A 26,458-nucleotide genomic window follows, 5' to 3' on the forward strand; every position below is an offset into this window, starting at 1 on the left:
CCCGGCGCACCGCCTGCTGGGCGGTGACTGGCCCAGCCGCACCGCGTCTCCCGCGGTCTCTGCAGCCCCGCAGGCCCCGGGCCCTCTCATTCTCAGCGCTGCCCTGTCTTGGGTTCCAGTGTTCCAGCTTCTGCGAGATGACGCTCAAGGCGAGCGAGGGCGAGAGTGGGGGCAGCATGCACACGGCGCTCTCCGACCTCTACCTGGAGCACTTGCTGCAGAAGCGTAGTCGGCCAGAGGTGAGCGGGCTCCGCGAGTCCCAAGGGTACTGGGCCGGGGCTCGGCTATTCATCTCGGGACTTTCCCTGTCTGGGGCCGTGTCCTCGGGGGGCCTGACCTTGCGGATCCTGGCCATAGGCCGGAGGCCGCGATAGCCAGCGGGGTGGGGACAAGGCCAGCGCGCGGCCGGGTTCGTACCGGGCTGCTGGTGCAGTGGATCCTTGCCCCCAGCAGTCCTTCTAGTTGGAAATCAGGAGAGACAGCGGCCTGGACAATGAGCTTATTAAGGTCAAGGAAAACTTCCTCGTGGACGGAAGTCAGAGTAACAGAAAGTCTTTAAGGAACACATCAAGGAGTAGGTCTGCCTGGTTGTTGTTGAAGTACTTGTGTTTGGATCCGCACAAATGATTGTAAAAGCCAGCTTCTGGTTCTAAACAGCTCACTCACTGTTCCTCTTCATTTAGGCAGGTCCCCTTGTGCTGTGGTGCAAAGAGGGTGGCCAGTGTGTATTTGCGGGTGGAACAAGGAATCCAGATTCCAGGGATGGATGGCTGGTAAATAGCTATTAACTTGTGTCCTCAAAGATGCCCTAAGGGTAGGTTGTGCTTATCTGTTGCTGGCAAATCTCTCCCAAACTCGCTGGTTTACAACACTGAGCATTTTCTTGTCTCTCATAGTTCGTTTTGGTTGGGCCCAGCAAGGTGGTCGTCATTCAGGGTCTGTCAGGTGGGGACACGGCTCACTTACTCATCTGGAGGTTGATGCTGGCTCTCATTTGGAGCCATGAGCCGGAAAATCAACCAGCAGCCTCTCCCTGTGGCTTGGCCTTCCTCACAGCATGCTGGCCAGGTCCCAAGGGGAAAATGTCCAGAGAGAACCAGAGAGCCAGGCAGAAGCTTAGAAGTCACAGCATGAACATCCTTCCTAGACTGCAAGGCCTCAATTACTAAATGACTGAAGAGGTGGACATTTGGGATTTAGAGTAACCCTCCAATTTCACAGATGAGAAAACTGAAGATCCCTGCAACGTAAGGCAAACAGTAGAGCTGTAGACTCTTTGGGCTGAGTGGCATTAACTCAAGGAAACAAGTAATGGGCATCAGAACTGAGGCTAGATTTTGTGTCTGCGGAGTCAAAGGTCAGTGTACTTTCTGCTGCGCCGCATTGCCTTTCCCTTTATATTCCACTCGGAGTGAGGCATTCACACCTGCCTGTCATTTCAAATCCGGATTGCAACAGCCTGGATTTAAATGAGTGCAGAAATAATACAGGCGTGAAAGATGCTATTGTTATACAGATGACAAGACAAAATTACAAGTTCTGTTACCTGATTCCCCATGAACTTGGACTTGTAATTTTTTTTCTTCCCCACAGTCAGTACTCACTTGGCTGAGCCTCAACTATTTTTTTAAAATCTCTTTATTTATTTTTGGAAGTCTTATTGAGGTACAGTTAGCATACAGTAGAATTCATGAAATTTAATTGTGCAGTTTGATGACATTTCACAAATGTATACAGTCGTGTAACGACAATCACAATCATGACAAAGAATAAACATTTTCAGGGTTCCAGAAAGTTCGCCTGTGGCCCTTGGCAATCAGTCACTTTCCTCCACCTGGAACCTGGCAACCACTGATCTATCACTATAGATTTGCCTTTTCTGGAATTTCATATAAATAGAATCCTACAGTATGATGTATTTTGTGTCGGGGTTCTTATGTAAACCTATGTGTTCTCTTATGGGCATGCTTGAAAGATTGCCTTTTCGAAAAGAGGCCCTGTCACCACCAGTGTTATGTTGTGGGCACACCCCCTGAGTAAACAGCATGTTTTGTGGGGCTTTGAGTTTATACTATAATATTGGAGATAGTCTACCAGTTAGCTAATTTGTTTGGTCTTTATTAAAGGATTTGAAGAAGACCAAATAAGAAAACTTACTAAATCCCTGAATGAAATAGCATCCAGCTGTGCCAAAGTGAGCATCTGAGGGAGAATCTTCACATGATGAAGTGTGGCTTGACTCCACAAACCTGCAGCTTCTTATTTCTTTAGGTTCACCTTCCCTTTGGGGCTCTTACCAGTCTTTGCTGCAGCTCCAAGCTCTGCCTTTCACTTGCTACGTGGCTTTGGGCAAGCTGCTGAAGCTCTCTGTACCTTAGGTTTCTCTCCTTTGTGAAACTGGCAAGTCTGGAAGGTTGTGGCAACATTTACGTGAGGTAATACTTGACAAGGACCTTGAGCCACACTGGGACATCCAGGGTAATGACTCAGTATCCCCTAGGAGCTGCCTGCCCAGTAGTAGCAGTCAGAAAGGTTTTCTATAGTGGCAAGAGTTGAAGCAGGAAAACCTGTGAGGAAGTTGTTGGCTTCAATAGAAATTATAAAATTATTTTGCTGAAAGTTTCATTAAAGGTGTCACTTTATGGAAAAAGGCTACCAATTCAAAACACAAAGTTTCACTTCCAATTATAATCCACATTTAATACTGAAAAAATATTGTCTAAAGATAATTTTGCAATAGGTTTGAATGTAGCCTGTCTCCCCTATTTAAGTACATCTCCTTCCTTAGATAAACTATTTTTTTTTCAATGTGGTCTAGGCAGGTTGATGGAGAAACTAATTTTATTAGCTCTCTCTGGCCTTGTTCTTCACAGTAGCGCCCATTAATGCACATAAAAGCAGTTGTAAAATTCCTGTTACTGCTTTCCTCTTTGGGCCTGTTTGAAGCAACACTTTCCCCAGGACCTGAAGCAATAGGTTGCGAATCCCTGAAAATTCACTTAGGCCTATCCCACATCAAAAAAATCACCTAACAGATAAGTCAGGCTCCAGGCAAATTTCCACTAAGAAAACCTGTTTCTTGGCTCTTAGGGCCATCACATGCAGCATTACTCCCTGCTGGTGGTTGGTCATTGAGTGTGACGCAGTGTTGTTTGTTGCCTACTCCAGGTCTGCTGCTGGAACTAGGAGGCAAATAAGGAAGGACACAGACATAGAAACAAATACAGAGTAGTGTGGTGGTGATGTGATAGAGGCAGGCGTGGAGCGCTGTGGAGCAAGGAGGGGCACCCAGCACGGTGGGGCTCTTGCATTTCCCAGTACCTAGGCTGTAACTGGCAAGTAGCACTCGGGCAGAGGGAATAGCCTGTGCACAGACACCAAGGTGCATGCCAGGTGTGGCACCTTCTGCGATGGGAGGAGGTCGAGTCTATGGTGTGCATGATCACTGACTCTGCTTCTGACTAGTTATAATTTCACCTGAGAAAGAACTTTTGCTCCAGACTTGGATCTTGCTGTTTCATTTGCAAAGGAAATGTTTCTGTTCAAGGTTTCTCTTTTCACAGAACTGATACTAGAAAGTAAAGTGTAATTTTCAAATTATGCAATCCTCTGCCCAGTTTCCCCAGTATGTGGTGTGGTCTCAGCCAGTCTGCCTTTCCTATCCTTCAGTTCCAGGAACTTCATGACTTTTCTTCTGTTCTTTTTTTTTTTTTTTTTCTTTTTTGAGACACAGCCTTGCTCTGTCGCCCAGGCTGGAGTGTAGTGACGTGGTCTTGGCTCACTGCAACCTCTGTCTCCTACTTTCAAACGATTCTCCTGCCTCAGTCTCCCAGCTAGCTGGGATTACAGGTACCTGCCAGCACACCCAGCTAATTTTTGATTTTTGGTAGAGATGGGTTTTCGCCATGTTGGCCGGGCTGGTCACAAACTTCTGATCTCAGGTGATCCGCCTGCCTTGGCCTCCCAAAGTGCTGGGATTACAGGTATAAGCCAGCGTCCCTGGCCTTTCATGACTTTTTTTTCAACACCAGAAGGGCTTAGGATACCTTGTAGATAAGAATCTGCTTTTATTGTGGCTAAGTAGATTCGAGTTTCATCATGAACATTCTATTCTTTTCTAACTCATTTGTTCTCCCTACTCAAGACACTGAAGTATAATAGAATATCAGGAACAGATATTTCAGGTTAAGATCAATTCCCTTAAATTGGAGTTTGCCAACCTGGGCACTGTTAACATTTTGGGTCTGATAATTCTGTTGTAAAAAGTAATATCTCGCCGCTAAGTTGTGACCATCAAAAATGTCCTGAGACAGTGTCAGGAGGGGAGACAAAATTAGTCGATGCAGAGAGTTTTCTCAGAAGCAGTGAATTGCCTCTAACCTTTCAACGTTGCTAAAAAAGAACTCTGAGTGTGGAGCGTAGAAAGGCAAAAATAAATAGCCATATTTCCAAGATTGGCTGGGGTAGGGGAAGTGACGCCAGAGGAGGGGAAGAGGAACTTTCATAACATAGAGTTTTGCTTTTCTTTTTTTTCTTTCATATGAAGAAATATACATGAACAAAACTCATAATAGGTTTTCCCTCAAAAGTTATCTTCCTTGCGAGGCCTTTTCTGCTTTATTTTCCTCCTTAGCACCTGTCATCATCTCTGAATATTCTGCACAGTGCAGAGGCAGCCTTTATGTGAGCAACACAGCACCTGCATTCTCTCCTTGTACCTGCACAAACTCCAAAGTCCATGCTTATAGTTTAACTTCTGGAGTCTGAGGCTTACTCATCCTTTAAGCTCAGACAGGTTTCTGAACCATTTCATGTCTTCAAATATTGACCATAGAATGGGGATGAGCATTTGATTTAACGAGTGTTGTTATTTGCACACAGCTCTGGCACTGGTTTAATGGCGGACTCAGCACCAGGTATCTGCAGCCTTGTGTTTCTTCTGTGTGGACCGGTGCTACTTGAGTTTCCTGTTGTTTCCCCACCTCCGTCCCGGCCCGGTGAAAGCAAAAGCCTTTGCATGTGTACTGAAAGCATGGGGTAGATAAAGCTCGTTGGAAAGGGATCTCTAGAGACTTGGCCTTTAGGTTGATGTGTGTGTTCCCAGATGGATTTAGTACCTGAGAAGCAAAGCACCTGGTTAATGTATGATTTTACAGTACCTGCAAGAATATCCTGGCTCTTAGGCCTTCCTCTCTCCCCAGTTCCTCTCATTTGTGGTTAAACATTGCTAATCCTTTTCTAATACTTCAGAATACCCTTGGCTTTCTCAGTTTCTCTTGTTTTTTTCCCAAAGTGGAATAGGATACTGCCCATGCAAAGAGAGGGAATTTGCGGGCACCTGGGGCCAGGGCTTGCTGGGCAGCTGTCTGGCATCCTCTCGCCGTCTTGGACTTGGCTTTCTAAGTCTCCACGTGGGAGCAGTTGGCAAAAAGCCTAACAGTAGGCTGAGCAAATGTTTGTTCTTTCCTATGTTCACTGTCACTTAATCTAATTGTTTGGATTAGAAAGCCAACTTCAGTTGCCCCTGCTCTATTTACCCCCACTACCACCTGCCCCCACCCAGTTTGTTTTTCATCTCTTTTTAAATTCCAACTTCCTTTGAGCAACTGCCTCTGCCCTTTGAACCCTGCAGATGTTTCCTCCGCAGGGGCTTTCAGAGCGGCAGGCATTGCCACTCCAGCACTTTGTCTGATTAAAGGCCAGATGCGGCAGAACAAAGGCCAGACATGGAGTCATGGGTGGGTGTTTATTCCCTGGCTCCTCCTGAATCCCAGCAGTCATCCTTAACAGAGCCACTTCCGCCCTGCCTTGTCACTGGTCAGGGGCAGGCCTGCCATAGCTCTGTGGCCTCCTGTATCCAGTAGAGATGATGGTGGCTGCTTTGAGGGGATGATGTGGAGGTTGTGAAGTGACCTCTGAGAAATAGAATCTAGTACCTTTGACCTTTATTATTTGTTCAGCATTACTCATGTCACTTACAGTATATGTCTGCATATCTTTTCTCCTATGATACGTCAGTAATGAGGAGACGTGGGGAACTAGTTGAAGGAGTTCTGTAAGATGAGGTCTCAGAGAAGCTGACCCTCCCTTTCTGAGAGTCTCATGAAGACAGGGTGGCTCAGGGACAAGTTGATGGGGGAGAAAATTGTGCTTTGCTTTTGGAAAACTTATTGTTGCAAGTGTGTACTTTAGTTACCACGTTGAAAGTTTCCGTTTTTCTTAGTCATCGTTTGCAACTTCTGGGTAAGCGTGATAATGACTCTTAGTCATCGCAAAGAGGAACATCTTGATGGATAAGCACATCTGAAAGACCAACCTTTGGGATAGCAACTCTTGAACTTTTCTAGCTGGAATGTGTTCTGCCTTTACTAAGCTTTGCTGAGTCTTTAATTTAATTTAAAGGCTGACATGTAAAAAGCAATCACTGTAATAAAGCTGGATAAGAAGAATATAACATAGTTGGGCATGGTGGCTCACACCTGTAATCTCAGCACTTTGGGAGGCTGAGGTGGGTGGATCACCTGAGGTTGGGAGTTTGAGACCAGCCTGACCAACATGGAGAAACCCCGTCTCTACTAAAAATACAGAATTAACTGGGTGTGGTGGTGCATGCCTGTAATCCCAGCTACTCGGGAGGCTGAGGCAGGAGAATTGATTGAATTCTGCATATCTTTTCTCCTATGATACGTCAGTAATGAGGAGACGTGGGGACTAGTTGAAGGAGTTCAACTAGTTACAGTGAGCTGAGGTTACAGTGAGCTGAGATCGTGTCATTGCCCTCCAGCCTGGGCAACAAAAGCAAGACTCCGCCTCAAAAAATAAATAAAATAAAATAAAATAAAATTCCTCTACCCACCACCACAATGAAGATACAGAACTGTTCTATCACCACAAAGACCTCCCTCCTGCTGTCGCTTCATACTCACACTTGTCCTCCTCCCTACTCCATCCCCGCAACCCCTTGCAGCCACTACTCTGTTCAATGTCTCTATGATTTTGTCATTTCAGGACTGTTATATAAGTGGAATCATATAGTATGTGATGTTTTGAGATAGATTAGCTTGCTTTCAGTCAGGATAATGCCTTTGAGATGGATCCCAAGTTGTTTTACTATCAATAGTGTTTTTTGTTTTAATTGCTGAGAGGTGTTCTATGGTATGGATGTACTACAGTTTAACTGTTCACCTATATTTTGGTTCTTTATAGGTTTTGGCTGTTGTAAATAAAGCTGTTATGAGCATTCATGTATAGGCTTTTGAGCGGACATGAATTTCCATTTCTCTAGGTGCCATCCCTGGGTTGTATGGTAGTTATGTGTTTGGTTTTTTAATAAAGTGTTCAACTATTTTCTAAGGAAGCCATATCACTTACATTCCCACCAGCAATGTATGAGATGCCCAATTTCCCCTCAGCTTCACCAGTTATGAGTATTGTCACTATTTTTTATTTCAGCTGTTCTGGTAGATGTGTAGTGACATATCATTGTTTTTTTAATTTGCATTTCTCCCTGATGGCTAATGATGTTGAATATCTTTTTATATCCTCATTTGCCATCTTTATATATCCTCTTTGGTGAAATATCTGTTCATGTTTTTTGCCCATTTTCTAATTAGATTGTTTTTACTGTTGAGTATTGAGTACTCTCTTTTTATATTCTATATACCGGTCTTTTATTGGATATGTGCTTTGTAAATGTTTCTGCCAGTCTGTAGCTTGTTGTATTTTCATAATCTTCACATGGGCTTTCACAGAACAAGAGTTTTTCATTTTGATGCGGTCCAATTTACCAATTTTCCCTTTTATGGATCTTGCTTTTGGTGTCATGTATAGGAACTGTTTGCCTAGCTCTGGATCCTGACAAGTTTCTTCTATTTTTTCCAAAAATATTTTCTAGTTTTGCACTTTACATGTAAGTCCATATCCATTTGAGAAGGTAGGGTTCAGGTCAGCATTTCCCTTTTTGGCAATGAGTTTCCAATTGCTGCAGCACCATTGAGTTGCTTTTGCATCTTTGTTAAAAATCAACTGGGCATATCTCTGTGGATCTGTTTCTGGGTTCCCTGTCCTGTTCCATTGATCTGCGTGTCTATACCATGTAGTCTTTATTGAGACTATACTACAGTCAGTTTCAAAACTGTGCAGACTGGGTCTTCCTACTGTCTTGTTTTTCAAAATTGTTTTAGCTTTTCATGGGCCTGTACCTTTCCATCATGTATATGATTTTTAAAGGGGCAAGTCTAGACGTGCTTTTAGTGTAACCTACATGGACCAAGTGAGTGAAAACTCTTATGTATAAGAAAAATAGCACCCCAAGTGTAGGGTGATCGGTAGCCAACACTGGCTTCTGGATGAGGCATCAGTAGGGAATGTGAGAGCTGGGGCCACCTGGAGAGCGGTGCCAGATTTTCCGGTACTTTAAAAAGAAGTTATAGTCCCCTGATTTTTACTAAACAAAACAGAGACATGTGGTTGAAATAAAACAGTTTGCAACTTCTGCTTTGGTGGTTACCCTTGGAGCTTTTTCTTTTCTTTTTCTGGAAATAGGGTCTCACTCTGTTGCCCAGGCTAGAGTGCAGTGGTGCTATCATAGCTCACTGCAGCCTTGACCTCCTGGGCTCAAACGATCCTCCTGCTTCAGCCTCACAAGTAACTAGGACTACAGGCACACGCCACCACACCTGGCTTGGAACTTTAAATTATGCATTCATTCCTTCATTTATTGTCCAACCAATGCAGATACTACTTCTTGAATCCCCACTTTGTAACAGAACAAGATTACAGGCCTCTTCCCTTCATTTTTTTCTCCCCTTTTTACCTGCCAACTTCCTATCATGTACATATGTACCTTAATATTGTCATGGTGGTGATATTTACAGTCTGTTATTTGTTTCATGATTTGTTTCTAAGTGAGTTCTAAAAAGTAAAAATCAGTAAGTGGTTTTTATATTGTTATAACTGGTTGCCGATCCAACATCCCACTTCTCACTTATAGATCCCTGATCTTGTTTGGGATGGCAAGATGCTCAACTAAACTAATCTTCCCAGCCTCTTTTTTAGCTGGGACGGCCGTGTTCCACAGTTCTGGCCAATGAGACAAGAACCACAAGCCTCACTTCTTTTGGGGGCCTCTGAGCCCTGAATCTGTTGTTTTCTGCAGAGGGCACAGTTATCCCCTTGGCTGGTGCCTCCGGTATGCACATTCTAGGCTCTAGCTGTCTCAACTCTCCTTGGTCGTTCCTCCATCTGCTTTCTGTCTTCTAGAAAGCTATTGAAATCCTGGCCAGGCGCGGTGGCTCATGCCTGTAACCCCAGTAGATTTGGGAGGCCGAGGCAGGCAGATTACCTGAGGTCAGGAGTTGGAGACCAGCCTGGCCAACATGGTGAAACCCCGTCTCTACTAAAAATACAAAAATTAGCCAGGTATGGTGGTACATGCCTGTGATCCCAGCTACTCTGGAGGCTGAGGCAGGAGAATCGCTTGAACCCGGAAGGTGGAGGTTGCAGTGAGCCAAGATCACGCCACTGCACTCCAGCCTGGGCGACAGAGTGAGACTCTTTCTCAAAAAAAATAAAAAAGAAAAGAAAGAAAGAAAAGTAAAGAAGAGAAAGAAATCCTTCAACCCCGATGACTTTTTGTGGGTTTCTATTTCCCTCCTCACCTTAAACAGGGTCAAGGCTGAGGCAGAACAAGATCCATACAAGTACTTGAACCTGAGTCCCAATCACTTTGGAAACTTCTTTTACTAATTTCTTTTATTAAAGTAACACAAGCACATAATACATAATTTGAAAGGTATAACTTGATACACAGTGAAAACAATTTCCTTCTCACCCCATCTTATAGCCACCCAGTTCCTCTCCCTAGAAGTAACCACTGTTTCTTATGTCTCCTTCCAGACATAGTTTATGTATTTTCATTTATTTTATTTTATTTATTTTATTTTTTGAGACAGGGTCTCACTCTGTCACCCAGGCTAGAGTGCAGTGGCATAATCACAGCTCACTGCAGCCTTGACCTCCTGGGCTCAAGCAATCCTTCCGCCTCAGCTTCCCGAGTAGCTAGGATTACAGGTGCACACCACCATGCCCGGCTAATTTTTTTATTTTTTGTAGAGACAAGGTTTTACTATGTTGCCTAGGCTTGTCTCAAACTCCTGGGCTCAAGTGATCCTCCCACCTCAGCCTCCCAAAGTGCTGGGATTACAGGTGTGAGCCACTGCGCCTGGCCAGTTTATGAATTTTTAAGCAAATATGAATATAATCATTCTTTCACTCTTTATGATGAAGCTAATATACCCTTCATCACATTATTATTATTTTTTGCTTAACAATAAATCTTCAAGATTACCCTCAGAACCTCCTTTTCATACCTGCATGGTGTATCCCAGGTATCATAAGTCAATTTTTTAATATAAGCCTATCTTAGACAATTTTGTTATAACAGCAATGCCATATGACTTGGTGTCATGTGAGTTTTTTGAAGTTCTAGTTGCTAGACAAGGCAGTTTCTCTTTCTCAGTACTTCCCTCATTGAGGTCACCTGATAGTGAACATTACTTCAAACCTCACCATGTTGTGTTTTTTTTGTTTGTTTGTTTTTGTTTTTTTTTTTTTTTCTGAGACAGGGTCTTCCTCTGTTGCCCAGGTTGGAGTGTAGTGGTATGATCATGGCTCACTGCTGCCTTCAACTCCTGAGCTCAAGCAATCCTCCTGCGTCAGCCTCCCGAGTAGCTGGGACCACAGGCTTGCACCACTACACTCGGCTAATTTTAAAATTTCTTATAGAGGCAGGAGTTTCACCATGTTGCCCAGGCTGGTCTCAAACTCCTGGGCTTAAGCGATCTCCCCACCTTGGCCTCCCAAAGTGCTGGGATTACAGGTGTTAACCACTGCACCTGGCCCAAACCTCACTATCTTATCAAAGTTTCTACGTAGAAATCAGAGTCCCTTAGAAATGATGTAAGCCTCTACTCCAGACTTCCTTGTCTCTCGTCTTCTAGTCCTTTTCTAGGCTTTGGGCAGGCCAGTGGACACTGCTCAGGAATACATGTATTCCCTTCTAGGGACCCTTCTCCTTCCCCACGCAGTGAATGGCACACTCCTCACAGTTCTGCCTATTGGGAAGATCTTCCCTCCTTACTGTTTTGAGGGTCACCTCTGGGTATGACTGGAATGCAGCTATCCTCTATTTTCAGCAGATCCTTCCATAAGCCCACTTCAGGCATATACCTCCTCCTCCTCCTCCTCCTCCTCCAGGTGGCTATATTATTTTTGATTTAATATTTTATCTGGGGTGGGAAGGGAGTGTTTTCAGAGGTTTCCATAGTTTTTCCCCATTGTGATTGCTCTTACCCCAGGCCCTGGGCTTCTTAGACATGAACAGATCAGTAAGATGAGGAAAGACCAGCAAAGCAAACTGAGAAGGAGTGTTTTAAGGAGAAGAGAGCAATCACCTGTGAGTGATCCACAGGTGATCCACCATGTTGTGGTGTAGCAGTAGCCATTCATTCCCATTGATGTGGGATATCCACTGGATATGCCACAGTTTATCCATTCTACTGTTGATGGACTTTTGGGGTATTTTCAGGTTTGGGCTTTTAAGAATAGTGTTGTTCTGGAAAGGGCACACCACTACTTTCCTGGAATTCCTGCCAAAAATGCAAAATCCCAATCTAATCTTTAAAAAAACATCAGATGATAAACCCAAACTGAGAGACATCTACAAAATAACAGGTGTGTACTCTGCAAGAATGTCAAGGTCATGAAAGAAGAAATTTTCCAATATGAACTGAGGACCAGATGACAATATTGTGTCAATGTTAAATTTTCAGTTTTGAAAATGCTCATTCCTAACATGTAGAGACACTTATGGGTAAAGGAAAATAAAGTCTTCAGATTAAGCTCAAATGGTTCAAAATTGAATTTTATAACATTTTTAAAGGGTACTGGCTGCTCTTGGAATGGCGCCAAAAAGATGAAAGAATTTTATAGTAACACCCATATAGCCACACCTCCTAGATTCTACAATTAACATGTTGCTATGTTTGCTTTATCACATTTCTATCCAAAAACTGCCCATCTGTCCACCTTTTTTTCCTGGTATTTCAAATAATTTTCAGATATCAGAGCACTTTACCCCTGAAAGCTTCAGCATGCACGTCATTGGCTTGAGTTCACTGCAGAGTCACCTGACTATAAATGTGTGGCTCTGTTTTTGCACTTTCTGTTCTGTTACATTGGTCTTTTATCTTTCTTCTTACCACAGTGCCTTAAATCACTTTAGATTTATAATGAAGAGGTCTTGCTGCCTGGTAGAGTAACTCATTTAGCTTTGCTGTCTTTGAGATTAGGGGAAGGAGTCACAGTGGCAATGTATTATTGTCATCACCGTGGTTTGGGGCCCAGTCCTAAGCACCTAATTCTACAGGTAGAAGTTCTTTGTAGCCTAAGAGGTGATTCATGAGAAACTGATGTTAACCTGAATTACCTTTGCTGCTGTGTGACTGAGAGCATCAGGTTGTTCAAGGAAATACAGAGGAGAAGGGGACATGCCAGAAACCCTTGGAGCCTGAGGTGCTGCAGGATTCAGAATCTTTCTAATTTTGTTATATATTATGTAATCTCCCAAGTAGGATCCAGGGGAGCACCATGTAAATCAAGGCACATTAATATTTCTGCAGCAACCTAGATAAACATGTCTGTTTTACTTATTTTTAGAGACAGGGTCTCGCTCTGTTGCCCTGGGACTATAGCTGGGACTACAGGTGCATACTACCACACTTGGCTAACATGTCTATTAAGTTGGAGAAATAAAGCTTACAAACAGCTTCATGTTAATTCAAATAAGAATGAGGCCAAACTTCTGAAATAAGTTTTCAGAGCCTCTTGAATGTTAGAATTGCAGATTGTGGACTGACTGTGGGCCTTGCTCCTGATTTCATACATTGCTTTGTTGTTTTGACTTGACAGGCTGTATCGCATCCATTGAATACTGTGACCGAGGACATGTACACCAACGGGTCTCCTGCCCCAGGTAGCCCTGCCCAAGTCAAGGGACAGGAGGTGCGGAAAGTGCGACTCATACAGATTGAGAAGGTCACAGAGGAGCCCATGGTAATCCCTCATCCTATTGTTGCCCACCAGTGACTCTTCTGGCCCAGTGAAGGAGGCTGCTCATGGAGTTAGGGAATTGGCCAACCCCAATATTGTCTTTTCATCCTCATCTCAAATTCCTCCTCAAAGCAGGCTTCATGCCTGTTCTAGCTGAGGACTATCCTGGGTATAAATAGAAAATGCTTTTCCTGCGAAATTGCCATAAGTTATTTCTAAAGTAACCTCAGAAAGACCTTAAAATAAAGCTTATCATGCCATTATCTTTATTTCAGGGAATCACTCTGAAGCTGAATGAAAAACAGTCCTGTACAGTGGCCAGAATTCTTCACGGTGGCATGATCCATAGACAAGGTGCTCTGTGGGAGCTCTGGGTGGGGTTTTATTCAGGGATTAATAATTTACTCCCTGTTCAGTGGTGTGGGGCATGAAGCTTACAATCCTCCAAACTGGTAGCATTTTTGTGAGTGTGCCAAGAGACTTTTTGTGGCTTAATATCTGGCTCTGTAGAATCACTACATGATAAGATCTCTATGTGAATTGCCCAGTGCGACCATCTCTCTATCTGAGCCTTCTTTCACACCTATTTATACCAATATTTTTCTAGTAGTTAATATTTGAACAATTGCCACATGCCACCCATTGCATTAGACTCGGAAAGGACAGCAGTACCATTTGCTAGCATTTTGGGGTTTGAGCTAAACGACAAAGAAACACGGAGCTTGCTGGTGAAAGAGGAGTACTGAGTTCTTTGCCTTGCTTTGTTATTCTTTTTAGTATATACATCTGTATCATAGTCTGGAGTCAGTAGCCACTCTAGTTCCAGGAATTTGAGGACAAGGTGTTTTACTGTGCTGTTGGACTGCTGAGGCCAAGGAGGATGAGACCATCTTAAACTGTCAAGTCAAATGTTTTCAATCCTGAGTATTTGACGCAATCTGTTTCATAACATGCTGTAAATCCTGGTTTCTCTTCTGTGGTATCTTGAGTTACATCAACAGCTCCTGTTTGAACCTTTGTTCTTTTGTGGATTGATTTTTCATTTCATGGCAGGCTCTCTTCACGTGGGGGATGAGATCCTAGAAATCAATGGCACAAATGTGACTAATCATTCAGTGGATCAGCTGCAGAAGGCGATGGTGGGTATCAGTGACCTTGTCTTTCTGTCAAAGTATTTGTACCTTCTTGAGGGGGCTCTTTTCACTGCTAGTCTTTATTTTGTGTAAGAAATGATAATTTTCTGCCTTTATTTCATAAAATTCTAAAGCAGGGCAAATAACCCGGAGCATCAATCTGGTATTCCATGAAGTAATGCCAAGTGAAGTAAAGCAAGTTATCATGTGTATAGTAGAATCCCATTTTTGTTAAAAACAAACAATACATATGTATGTATATGTATAATGTATGTAAATATTTGTAATGCTTTTATTGGTATGGGGAAAGGCTTGGATATATATGTGCCATAGTTCATTTTTAGGAACTTCTTCGGGACTTTTTGGGGAGGAAAAGTTTTTATTTATTTATTTATTTATTTATTTATTTTTTGAGATGGAGTTTCGCTCTGTCACCCAGGCTGGAGTGCAATGGCGCGATCTCGGCTCACTGCAACCTCCGCTTCCTGGGTTCAAGCGATTCTCCTGCCTCATCCTCCCGAGTAGCTGGGATTACAGGTACCCACCATCACGCCTGGCTAATTTTTGCATTTTTAGTAGAGACGGGGTTTCACCATGTTGGCCAGGCTAGTCTCGAACTCCTGATCTTAGACGATGCACCCACCTCAGCCTCCCAAAGAGCTGGGATTACAACAGGCGTAAGCCACCGTGCCCAGCTCGGAAAAGTCTTTAGTTAGCTTTTCTTTGTTACTCTTTGCATGTCTTCATATTGTTATGCTGCTTTATGGGGCACATGATACTTTTGTATTAAAGGAGGAATTGTCCTACAGAATCTCAAAATGTAAAGATGGTTGTTGGGGAAAAAAACCTGGGACTTTGAATGAATGATCACATCATTCAACTGAGTTTTCTGTACAATTTTATGTCCATTTTTTTAAATAGAAAGAAACCAAAGGAATGATCTCATTAAAAGTAATTCCCAACCAGCAAAGCCGTCTTCCTGCACTACAGGTGGGTGGGCACCGTTTTCTCTGTTGTCATGATGGCAGGAGTTGGGCCATTTGTCTTGTATTCTTTGAAATTTGATTATAAGGGATAAGTTCTAAGTATCTCACAAGTGTGTAGCTGCTTGGCTCAGGGTCCCATTATTCCCTGCCCGGTATAAAATACAGGAGCTCATTCCCCTTTCCTCAAGGGAGAACATAGTGACGACAGTAGTAGAGAATGAATGAGCCTTTGCTGCTAGTGATCAGGTAGGAAGGGAGAGGGTAATCTTATTCTACAGATGGTAAGGAATCAATACAACTCCAAGAGGAAAATGGGTAAAGGGAATGAAGAGATCATTCACAGGACGAAAACTACAAATGAGCGTTGAACATATGAAAAAAATATTTTATCTTACCTGTCGTCAAAGAAATGCAAATTGAAATATGCATGGGATACCAGTTTTCACCAAGCAAATTGGCAAATAACTTTTAAAATAGCAATAATAAAGCCCTGTGATTGATAGTGGCGAAGTAAAGAAAGAAAGAAGATAGAATCTGTTGAGCACTCATTGACAATTTATTGAGGATCTACCATGTACAAAGTACTGTGCTAGAACATGGAGGTGACATAAAGAGAAATGGTTCCCAGTTTGCACACAGCTCATCAGCCAGTAGAGGAATAGATTGGACAGGGCCATGGCAAGTCAATGTGGAAGAAGGAGATATTTAAAAGAATACATCTGAAGTTTCTATTGCAGGTTACTTGTAGTATGATGGTATAATTTTCTTAAGTAAACTTTTAAATTGAAGTTTTGGCATATATGGATATATATTCAACAAAGGGCACACATCACAAGTATAAAACTGGATGAATTTTTCACAAACTGAACACACCCATGCAACCAGCACCCAGCTCAAGAGACAGAATATGCCAGCAGCCTAAGACCACCGCCCCCAGCCCCACCATGCCTGTTTCCTCAAGGCCCACCATAACCCTGACTTCTAACAGCAGGGATGAGTTTTGCCCCTTTTTGAAATGTATTAACATTGAATTATACAGTATGAATTCTTTGGTGTCTCATTTTATTCACTTAGTATTATGTTTATGAGAATCGCCTATATTGCTTCATTCTCATTCATTCATTGTATGAACATGCTACAATTTATTCAGTCAGCTTTTTTGGTCTTACGTAGTGCTGCCATTAACCAAACAGGATCTAATTCAGCAATACGAGAAGATTTACTGCCTGAAGGGCAATGAATTCACCACGTTAACAGAAAAATGGAGAAAAATCATATGATTTTTATGCATGTGTTTTGTGCATACATCTATGCCTTTCTTTTGAGAGTAGAATTGCCAGGTTGTAGTATATGTGTGTCTTCATCTTTAGATGATATTGCCAAATAGTATTCCAAAGTAGCTGAACCATGTGACATCCCCAGCTGCATAGTATGACAGTTCTGGTTATTCTATATTCTCACCAATACTTACCATTGTCTGATTTGTTTGGGTTTTTTTTTTTTTTTTTGCCCTTTGGCCATCCTGATGGTGGTATCACATTGTGATTCTAAAAATTCTCTAATGACTAGTGAGGGTAAACTCCTTTTTATATGTTTTTTTTCCACTTGGGTATCCTCTTTTGTAAGATACCAATTCAAGGCTTTTCACTGATTTGTAGGAGTTCCTCATATATTCTGGATAAGAGTCCTTTGTCATATGCATCCCAAGTATGTTCTCTTCTTCTGTGGCTTATTTTCTTCATGGTTCCTGTTAATGACTAGAAACTCTCAATTTTAATGAAATCCAATCTACCACTTTTTTCTGATTAGCACTTTTTACGTCTTGTTTTAAAAGTTTTTACTTACTACAAGGTTAAGATATTCTCCTATGTTTTCTTCTAAATGCTTACTTGTTTGATTTTTCACATTTGGATCCACAACCCATCTGGGATTGATTGTTATACATATTGTAAGGTAAGAGGTCAAGATTCCAGTTTTTCCATATGGATACCAATTGAACCAGTATCATTTACTGTACACCATCACTTTTGTCATGAGTGATATTTACAGGCCTATTTATTCTTTTCCATTGTACTGTTTGTTTATCCCTATGCCAAACCTGCATGTCAATTTGGATAAAAGAGGCATCTGCACCATATCTCAGTGGAAGTGATGATAGCAGGCATTTTTGTTTATTTTTCCATCTTAAAGGGAAAGCTGGCCAGGTGTGGTGGCTCACGCCTGTAATCCTAGCACTTTGGGAGGCCAAGGCGGGTGGATTGCTTGAGCCCAGGAGTTCGAGACCAACCTGGGTAACATAGCAAGACCCATGTCCTTTAAAAAAAAAAAGGGGGGTAAAGCTTTTAATCTTTCACTGAGAAGTATGATGCTGGATGTAGGGTTTTTGTAGGTATTCTTTCTCACAATAAAGAACTTCCCTTCTATTCCAAGTTTGCTAAGAATTTTAATCTTGAATGGGTTTTGAATGTTATCATAGGCTTTTTCTGCATCTGTTGAGGGGATCATATGATCTTTTTCCATTTTTATGTTAATGTGGTGAATTTATTGGCCTTCAGGTAGTAAACCTTCTTATATTGCTGAACTAGATCCTGTTTGGGTATGATTTATTATACTTTTTATACATAGCTAAATTTGACTTGCTAATATTTTGTTTGGCGTTTTTACATCTCTGTTGCAGAGAGAAATTGTAAGATTCTTGTCAGATTTGTGTATCTTGACCCAATTTGTTTACAGCAGGACATGCTCTGATGCTGGTGTTTCTTTTGAAGCTGCCGCCTGCAGTTCCTTTTGCCTTATTTTTAGATGTTCATGAGAGCGCAGTTTGACTATGATCCCAAAAAGGACAACCTGATCCCTTGCAAGGAGGCGGGACTGAAGTTTGCTACTGGGGACATTATCCAGATTATCAACAAGGATGACAGCAATTGGTGGCAGGGACGGGTGGAAGGCTCCTCCAAGGAGTCAGCAGGATTGATCCCTTCCCCTGAACTGCAGGAATGGTGAGCCATTTTTGTGCAGGCGGAAGGGCCATGTGCCTGCCACAAATAACTTAGCTTCAGAAAATCTGTCATTTTGTTTGTAGTTTCTGTTTCTCGACCAAGGAGACCTCCTAGATTTCCTGGCATAATGGGTGGGGGAGGGTTAAAGAGGCAACTACAGGCAAGGGAGCCCAAATAGCTCTTCATTCCTATGTGGGCCTCTTGCTTCCTTAAACGTTTTCCCCATAGTTACAAAGCACGTGACAGTGCTGGGACGGAGCCCTCCCTGGTCTCCTATCTCCCAAGCTAGTGCGCTTCTACCAGCCATACTGTTTCTGAGATTTCCTTGGAGTCCTGCAGAAAACAGTCACATTTAAGTATGTGTCCTTTAGGCACATTTCTGGTACATAGAAAAAATAATTCCTGTCCCTGAGTCAGATTGCTCCCAAAAAAATTCACAAAACAGTTCCAACCTATAACATATCCAACACTGAGCCTCCCTCTGCCTGTGCAAAATTACCCCGGTGTAAAGATTACAACCCTTGTGGGGTTGACATTGAATAGAAATATTAGAATCTATTACATGTAGTAATACAAGTTATTGTTTTGTGAAGCAGTTGTTTTAGATATATATATGTGGGGTGTGTGTATGTGTTTTGTTTATAGATGTATGTATAATACTGGCTTGCAATGTACAGTGTATTTCTTAGGGTCATAAAGGTTTGAGACCTTGATGGTCTAGACCAAAGAAAGCACGTTGTTTGTGCGTTGTGTCCAGAATGTGCTGACAGGTACTGGATGACACAGACTCAAGGGGCCAGGTCCCTGACTGAGGGCAGGGCACAGTGCAAGATGCACCAAACAGCGTATGGGGCGCTTTGCACACATTATGTCCCACTGTAACGGACACTCAGAGAGTGAAGGGGATTAGGGAATGAGTGACTAGGGGGTTATGAGGGGAGGGGGAGGAAAGCTGACCCCTTGATTGTCTTTTCCTACCAGGCGAGTGGCAAGTATAGCTCAGTCAGCTCCTAGCGAAGCCCCGAGCTGCAGTCCCTTTGGGAAGAAGAAGAAGTACAAAGACAAATATCTGGCCAAGCACAGCTCGAGTAAGCTTTCTGAGCCTTCTTGCCCCAGGCTCCTCCAGCATTCGTGTGTTTCCCAGTCTCTGTAACCAGCAGAAAAGGGGAGGTGGTGCAGTGTGCAGCGGAAGGGCACATTCTACATAAAGCATATAATTTCTTCTGGCTTCTTTTTCTTGAATCCGTCTTCACAAGCTTGCCGCAGTCAGACCAGTGGAGGTAAAGGAGGACTAGTGGTCTGCCTACACCTACTCATCACCCCACCCCTCACACAGAAGTAGATGTGGCCAGAACATCTGTGGTGGGAGAGGAGAAGTGGGGCAAGAACACAGGCCAGAGGGAGAGGCCAGGACCAGGTCATAGGAGCTTCGTGCACCCTCCCTAGCGTTTTCAATTTTGTACTACAGACTGTGGAGCTAGTGAAGGGTTTTGAGCAGAGAATTCACACGGTCAGCTTTCCATCTGCATTTCTCTTTCTGAGATGTCACATGCACACCACCAGCCAGGGAATGACCGTGGCAGTCTTGGGTTGTGAGCAGGTGAGGGGGTGGAGAGTCAGGATGACACCAGGTCTCCATCTTGAGCAGCTGGGTCAATAGCCTCATCTCTAGTCACTTCCTCCCTGCTTGTTGAGATATCGTGAGGTTCTTTCCCACTTCAGAGTGTGGAACACTGTTCTTCCCAGCTCTGGAAATGAACACTGCTTGGTTTTCTTTGTCTCTAGTTTTTGATCAGTTGGATGTTGTTTCCTACGAGGAAGTCGTTCGGCTCCCTGCATTCAAGAGGAAGACCCTGGTGCTGATCGGTATCTTCTCATTTGCACATTTCTCTCTTCATTTTCCTGCCTGCATCATGTGCCCACCCCAGAAAAAGGCAGTGAGGAAGAAAATAAGTGAGGTCCCTTGGGTTCTCCACATAGAGCAGGTGTAAGGAATTTTCTGAATCCTCACATGCACCCCATCTGGGTCCACCTCACAAGTGAAACTAAACCTTATAAGTTTCTCGACTATTTAGCAACGAATTCTCTTTGGTTAGGTTTCATGCTGGCAGGTCCGAAACAAGGTTTTGCTCTTTGTTCATCTGTCCACTGGCAGTGATATGCTTTTTAAAGCAAATATGTTGGAGAGCTTCGCTAGCATTTTGTTAGTATTCTGAACTGTCGGTCACCCATATAAGCCTTGGAAGCTTCCCCCAAGCAGTGACTCTGACCTGAAACAGAGTAAGTCCTTGCTTCAAACCCAGGTATGTAGGCTTTGCCTCTGGCGGGCTGCTCACCTTCCTGTCTTTAGAGTTGAAACTTTAGTTGGTTAGAGGATCTACATTAAGGTTTTGGTAAAATTTCTAGTAAAAACACTGGCTTAAATTCAGTTCCATTAATTTTGAAGAAATTTTAGAAAATAACCAGAAAGCCTCATGTGTTCGCTGGCTCCTCTGCAGAAGTGACAGTTACATTCTGAGTCCCAACCCTTAGTCCTCAGAAAGAGCCTTCTCCCCGAAATGGAAAAAAGGACCTGAAGCCCCTTGGTGGCCCCAAATCTTCTGACAGCTTAAAGGCCCTGACTCCAGCCCACATGTTCACCTGTTGGCAGCTTTGAGTGCCAAGAGAGGAAAATCTGTATCTTATCCCCGATCCCTGCTCCTCTCCCCGCTTTCCAAAAGATGTTCTCTCTCTACACAGGAGCCAGTGGGGTGGGTCGCAGCCACATTAAGAATGCCCTGCTCAGCCAGAATCCGGAGAAGTTTGTGTACCCTGCCCCATGTAAGTAGCTCATAGGCACTGTGGAGGGGAGGTGACAGGCGGACAGGGCATCAGTAGCACTTTTTATCACAGTACCACTCTCCATCTGAAATACCATAGTGTTATTTTATTTTTTAAAATTATTTTATTTTAAATGTTTGATTATTAAAACTAAACAAAATATGGAAAGATAAAAATTTGTGCCCACAATTCCTCCACCTAACAGAATAACTGTTTTCTTATTGTTATTCGTGCTGTTTGTCTACATAACAGAAGCTGTAGTAAACATTTTATACCGCCTTAAAAATTACTAAGTATTAAAGTTTATACATATAACTTTGTCGTTTTACTTTTTAAACATTTTCTCATGTTCCCCTGCAATTTGCCTAATTCTCTTTGAGAATGGTTTTATAGTCCACTGAGTGGATGTCCTTGGTAGATTTCCTTGGCTATCCCACTCTTCATATTCAGGCTGCCTCTCATTTTCATGGAATGTCTTCTAAATCAAAGCAGTGCCTAGGAAAGGCCCAAACTATCTCAACAGCAGTCCTAGATATGGAGAAGAGCAGCGCCAGTGATCAGGTGAATTTGATAACTCTTCCATTCCCAGAAGTGATGCTGCATGGTCTAGTTGTGTATGTTCCCAGAAAGAAATACAGTCATTCCTCGCTTAATATTGTCAATAGGCTCTTCGAAGACTGTGACTTTAAGTGAAATGACATATAACAAGAAACAGTTTTTTTACTCATCAACAATACAATGAAATGAAGTTGAACTAAACCGTGTTATTCAAGGACCAACTGCATGTGATTTCACTTAAACTCACATTTTCTAAGAACCTACTGATAATAATATTAAGTGAGGAATTACTGTACTGCTAAGCAAAATAGAAAACCAGATTCTAAACCTCATATTAGGTTTTTTTTTTATTATTCTTTCTTCATTTTGCTTTTTTACACATGGATCATTGAAAGTTGTCTCCTTGCCGGACGGACGTAGACTTATTCCAGGTTCGCATTAGGAGCAGAAAGCAAATGGCCCCAGGAGTGAGTGGGGAAGCAGAAATAACCAGTACAGGCTCCTCCTTCAAGAGAATCACACGTGGTTGTAGATTGAGGAGAAGGGGCCAGGTGAGAGACAAGTGTGATCTGGGAGGCAAGGTAGACAGTCAATGGAAGATGGAAAGAGGGGAGGTTGGGAGGATTGTGTTTCAAACTACAATATCTGGAGCATATTTTACTGATTAGACAATTTATACGAGTAATAGAAAATAGTCCAATTTTTAACAACATGAGCTGAGAGTAAACCAAAGTACTCTTCTTTCCAAGTCATGAAAAGGAAACCTTAAATATATTTCCAAGAGATCCTGAGCATAGTCTATAGATCTGTTTTAAAAATATTTTCTGCTGTTTTCATTTCTGAGTTTCAATATTCCTAGATTTGGAAGTGTGAGAGATGTAACTTCATCTAGGGAAAATGATAATAGGAATTTTCTATGTTAGGCTTTGCCCCTTAAAAATTGAATGTGTCCTGGGCAGATGGAGGGATTTCCTGGTGTACATCACTTTCGAGCATCAGCTCTTCAGGAACCCCTGTATTAAAGTCAGTGCACCAAAGGCAGCTAGGGTTTCAATACAGACAACCATGGTCCAAGCCCTCATGAAAGGGTGAGGACCTGGAGTTTGTCAGGGATCTGGGCTCTTGTACACAGATACAACACGGCCGCCAAGGAAGAGTGAGGAAGATGGGAAGGAGTACCACTTTATCTCAACAGAGGAGATGACAAGGAACATCTCTGCCAATGAGTTCTTGGAGTTTGGCAGCTACCAAGGCAACATGTTTGGCACCAAATTTGAAACAGTGCACCAGATTCATAAGCAAGACAAGATTGCCATCCTTGACATTGAGCCCCAGGTGGGTAGGCATGGAAGGGCAGGGACGGATGGGCTCAGCCACACAAGGGATGGCAAACAGAGTGCTGAAAAAGATAGTGCTCCTTGGGATTGCTTCAGCACTTTTAATGGGGTCAGCCCGGAACAAGAACAGTAGTACTGGGAAAGCTGGAAAGTAGTATTGGGGTAAAGCTCAAAGCTGCTTATTTAGAAGGAATCCATTACGACAGCTATGTAGGTTTTTTGTTTTGTTTTGTTTTTTGTTTTCACTTTCCTTTTCTTCCTTCCTCCCCTTCTTTTTTTTTTTTTTTTTTTTTTTTTTTTTCCTAGACCCTGAAAATTGTTCGGACAGCAGAACTTTCACCTTTCATTGTATTCATTGCACCTACTGACCAGGGCACTCAGGTGAGGAGAGGTTGTGCGGGTTGGGTAGGAATTCACTTTCTCCGGGCCTGCCCAGACTAGGACCTCAGTCCAGGTCATTGGCCAGAGTGCTGGCTGGAGGTCACAGCTCCAGCTGGGCTTCTTCTCCAGGGCCAAGAAGCCAAAGGGCATGCACATTCATTCGAGCTCTTAAACCACTAGCTAGGCCGGTGCCCATGACGGGTAATGGGGACAAAACAAACCAGACCCAGTCATTGTCCCAGAGGCACACAGTTCCAGGGGTAGAGATGGACAGTTGAGCAGATCCTGATACTGGTGGGATGCAGGCTCTGGCAGGGGAAGCTGTGATGGACAGAGGTGGCACTGAACCTGCCCTGGGGTGCAGTATGGCTGTGAGGAAAGACAGAGGGGCCAGGAATATATTGAAAAGCCTACCCTGCTCCTCTGCCCAGCCCTACCCATGCACTTTGCTACACTGTGCTTTTTCATTGAACAATGGACACCCTTCCCTATCAGGGTGTGAGGAACTATTTTTCTCAATAGCTGCATGGTCTTCTACTGCATGCATGTGTAATTACTTAACCATTCACCTGTTGATGGCCATTTGGGTTGCTTTCAAACACTGATTATAAAGAATACTGCAATCAGTAGCCCTGTGCATATAGCATATGTGTGCAAATATATCTGTAGGAAAAACTCCCAAGTAGGATCACTGGGTCCAAGAGCACATGCACTTAGAATTTGGACAGGGACTGCCAAACTACACTCCTTCAGGATTTGTAGTCCCTCCAACCACCTGTGAGAGTGCTTGTTTCTCTTTGCCTGTAGCATGTTGTCTTTTCTTTTTTTGCCAGGCTACTGGCGGGAAAAATGGTATCTCATTTTTTTTTACTAAAAGAGATGATTGGGTACTTTTTCATATGAAGAGCAATTTGTATTGCCTTTTCTGAGAATTATCTGGTCATGTCCTTAGCTCATTTTTCTGCTGAGTTATTGGCCTTTGATGTATAGGAAGTCTGTATTAGGGTAATTAGCCCTTTGTAATATCAGCTGTAATTTTTTTTTCCCAATTTGGCATGTCTTTTTGCTATGCAGACATTTTTACTTTTATGTAGTTACATGATTTGTCTTTCATGGCTGCTTGGTTTTAGGTCAAAGAAAGAGTCGTGAGATATATACACACACATTTTTAAATTTTGTTTGTTTTTTGTAGAAATGGGGTCTCACTGTGTTGTCCAGGCTGGTCTTGAACTCCTGTGCTCATGCAATCATCTTGCCTCGGCCTTCCAAAGTGCTGGGATTACAGGTGTGCTCTGGGATTAGAAATCGCCTTTATCTGACTGGGTGCAGTGGCTCACGCCTGTAATCCCAGCACTTTAAGAGGCCGAGGTGGGTGGATCACCTGAGGTCCGAAGTTCGAGACCAGCCTGGCCAACATGGCAAAACCCTGTCTCTACTAAAAATACAAAAATTAGCCAGATGTGGTGGCGCATGCCTGTAATCCCAGCTACTCGGGAGGCTGAGGCACGAGAATTGCTTGAACCCAGCAGGCAGAGGTTGCAGTGAGCCAAGATTGTGCCACTGTACTCCAGCCTGGGCCACAGAGCAAGACTCTATCTCAAAACAAAACGAAACAAAATCACCTCTATCTTTGTTTTAGTCTTGCAGCTCTGGTGCTTGTTGAAATGGCTCTTCCATGTTCAAAGGGCATTAATAGGAGATGCTGGTGAAGTCCATGCTGTCTCTGCATAGCTATTGGTTCTCCAGAGGGCTCTGATTGGTCAGGGTTAGCTTGAGATCCTCTGAGAATTGCCATGGTCTTTTGAGATTGCCTCTTCGTGCCCTATATTAACATTCTTTCACAATGTCTTCCAAGTTTGACTCTTCAAGTATGATGCACAGCTGAGCAGCGCTAACAATTGCTCTTTAAAATCTGTCACTGGCCTCTCTGGGCTGGGGGTGGTGCAGCTTGCTTCATCTGTGGCTTTCTTCTTTGCAGACAGAAGCCCTGCAGCAGCTGCAGAAGGACTCTGAGGCCATCCGCAGCCAGTACGCTCACTACTTTGACCTCTCACTGGTCAATAATAGTGTTGATGAAACCCTTAAGAAATTACAAGAAGCCTTCGACCAAGCGTGCAGTTCTCCACAGTGGGTGCCTGTCTCCTGGGTTTACTGAGCTCATAGAATGGGGGAACCCACTGTATGCCCCTCTCCAGCATTTGGAACTCCACCCCCCTTGCTTTAAGACAAACAGGGCTGCTCCAACTAGTTTTGTGTCAGCTTCCAGCTCTCTGCAGCTATCCTAATTAAGCCAGTAGGGTTCAGTCTTCTTGCTCAGGCTCCTGAAGGGTTGGGATTTGATTTTCCTGATAGATGGGGCCCCAGTAATCTGGATTTCAAAAGGATTTCTAGAAATTGGGGGTAAGCAGTACTACCAAAACGTAACTGCTAGATCAAGGATGATGCACAGCAAAAGCAACGACCCCATCCCTCTAAAGCCTGCCCTCCTTTGCCTTCAACTGTATCTCGTTTGTCTTTTTATTTTGGAGAAAGCGTTTTTAACTGCAACTTTCTATAATGCCAAAATGACACATCTGTGCAATAGAATGACGTCTGCTCTAGGAAAACCTTCAAAAGCAATAAAAATGCTGTGTTAAAATGCCAATGACCTTGTAACTCTGGGTTTCTACACAAAGAAATGTGGTCCATTTCACTTAAGCTCCTGGACAACGGCATTAACACAAGATGATAAACACCAGTGCCCTGGAAGAATCCCCATTCTCTGTGCCCCCACTGCAGGTCTCTACTGGCTAGTGCCCATGTAGAAAAACACCCTAAGGTTGTCATATCTGGAGGAAAGCCCATTGTGGGCACATATTTAGAGAAAATCCTAGCCTGGGGTCCCGTGGTACAGTGGAGGCTGGTCACTGAGCCAGGGCTGGGGTCCACTCTGCACGCCTGGCTCATAATGTGGCTACAGCTCAGGGCCTCTCCTCACTGCATCCAAGGACTCCCCCAGGAAGCGACACTTTTTTTTTTTTTTTTTTTTGAGACAGTCTCACTGCTTTGCCCAGGCTGGAGTGCAGTGGCAGGATCTCGGCTCACTGCAACCTCCACCTCCCAGGTTCAAGGGACTCTCCTGCCTCAGCCTCCCA

General features: G+C 43.3%; 1 protein-coding gene across 2 annotated transcripts; it reads left to right on the top strand.

The window, feature by feature from the left end:
- Positions 1–19: 19 nt before the first annotated feature.
- Positions 20–25,968, top strand: LOC105468358 (MAGUK p55 scaffold protein 1). Of its 2 annotated transcripts, XM_011718459.3 has the most exons (12): positions 22–239; positions 12,970–13,113; positions 13,386–13,464; positions 14,164–14,249; positions 15,165–15,233; positions 18,032–18,228; positions 19,210–19,316; positions 20,014–20,094; positions 20,968–21,048; positions 22,739–22,941; positions 23,250–23,324; positions 25,303–25,968. In XM_011718459.3, the coding sequence occupies exons 1-12, from the start codon at positions 138–140 to the stop codon at positions 25,477–25,479; spliced, it is 1,401 nt and encodes a 466-aa protein (XP_011716761.1). In that variant the 5' UTR covers positions 22–137; the 3' UTR covers positions 25,480–25,968. The 2 variants fall into 2 exon arrangements, with proteins under 2 accessions (XP_011716762.1, XP_011716761.1); XM_011718460.3 differs by lacking the exon at positions 15,165–15,233 and having other exon boundaries at positions 20–239.
- The last annotated feature ends 490 nt before the right edge of the window (positions 25,969–26,458 follow it).

Source organism: Macaca nemestrina, chromosome X, assembly GCF_043159975.1.
Source record: "Macaca nemestrina isolate mMacNem1 chromosome X, mMacNem.hap1, whole genome shotgun sequence".
NCBI lineage: Eukaryota > Metazoa > Chordata > Mammalia > Primates > Cercopithecidae > Macaca > Macaca nemestrina.

Coding starts and splice junctions, on each gene's coding strand:
- LOC105468358 (XM_011718459.3), top strand. CDS start 138: ATGACGCTCAAGGCGAGCGAGGGCGAGAGTGGGGGCAGCATGCACACG. Junction 240..12,969: donor AGAAGCGTAGTCGGCCAGAG/GTGAGCGGGCTC, acceptor TTGACTTGACAG/GCTGTATCGCATCCATTGAA. Junction 14,250..15,164: donor ATCAGCTGCAGAAGGCGATG/GTGGGTATCAGT, acceptor TTTTTTAAATAG/AAAGAAACCAAAGGAATGAT.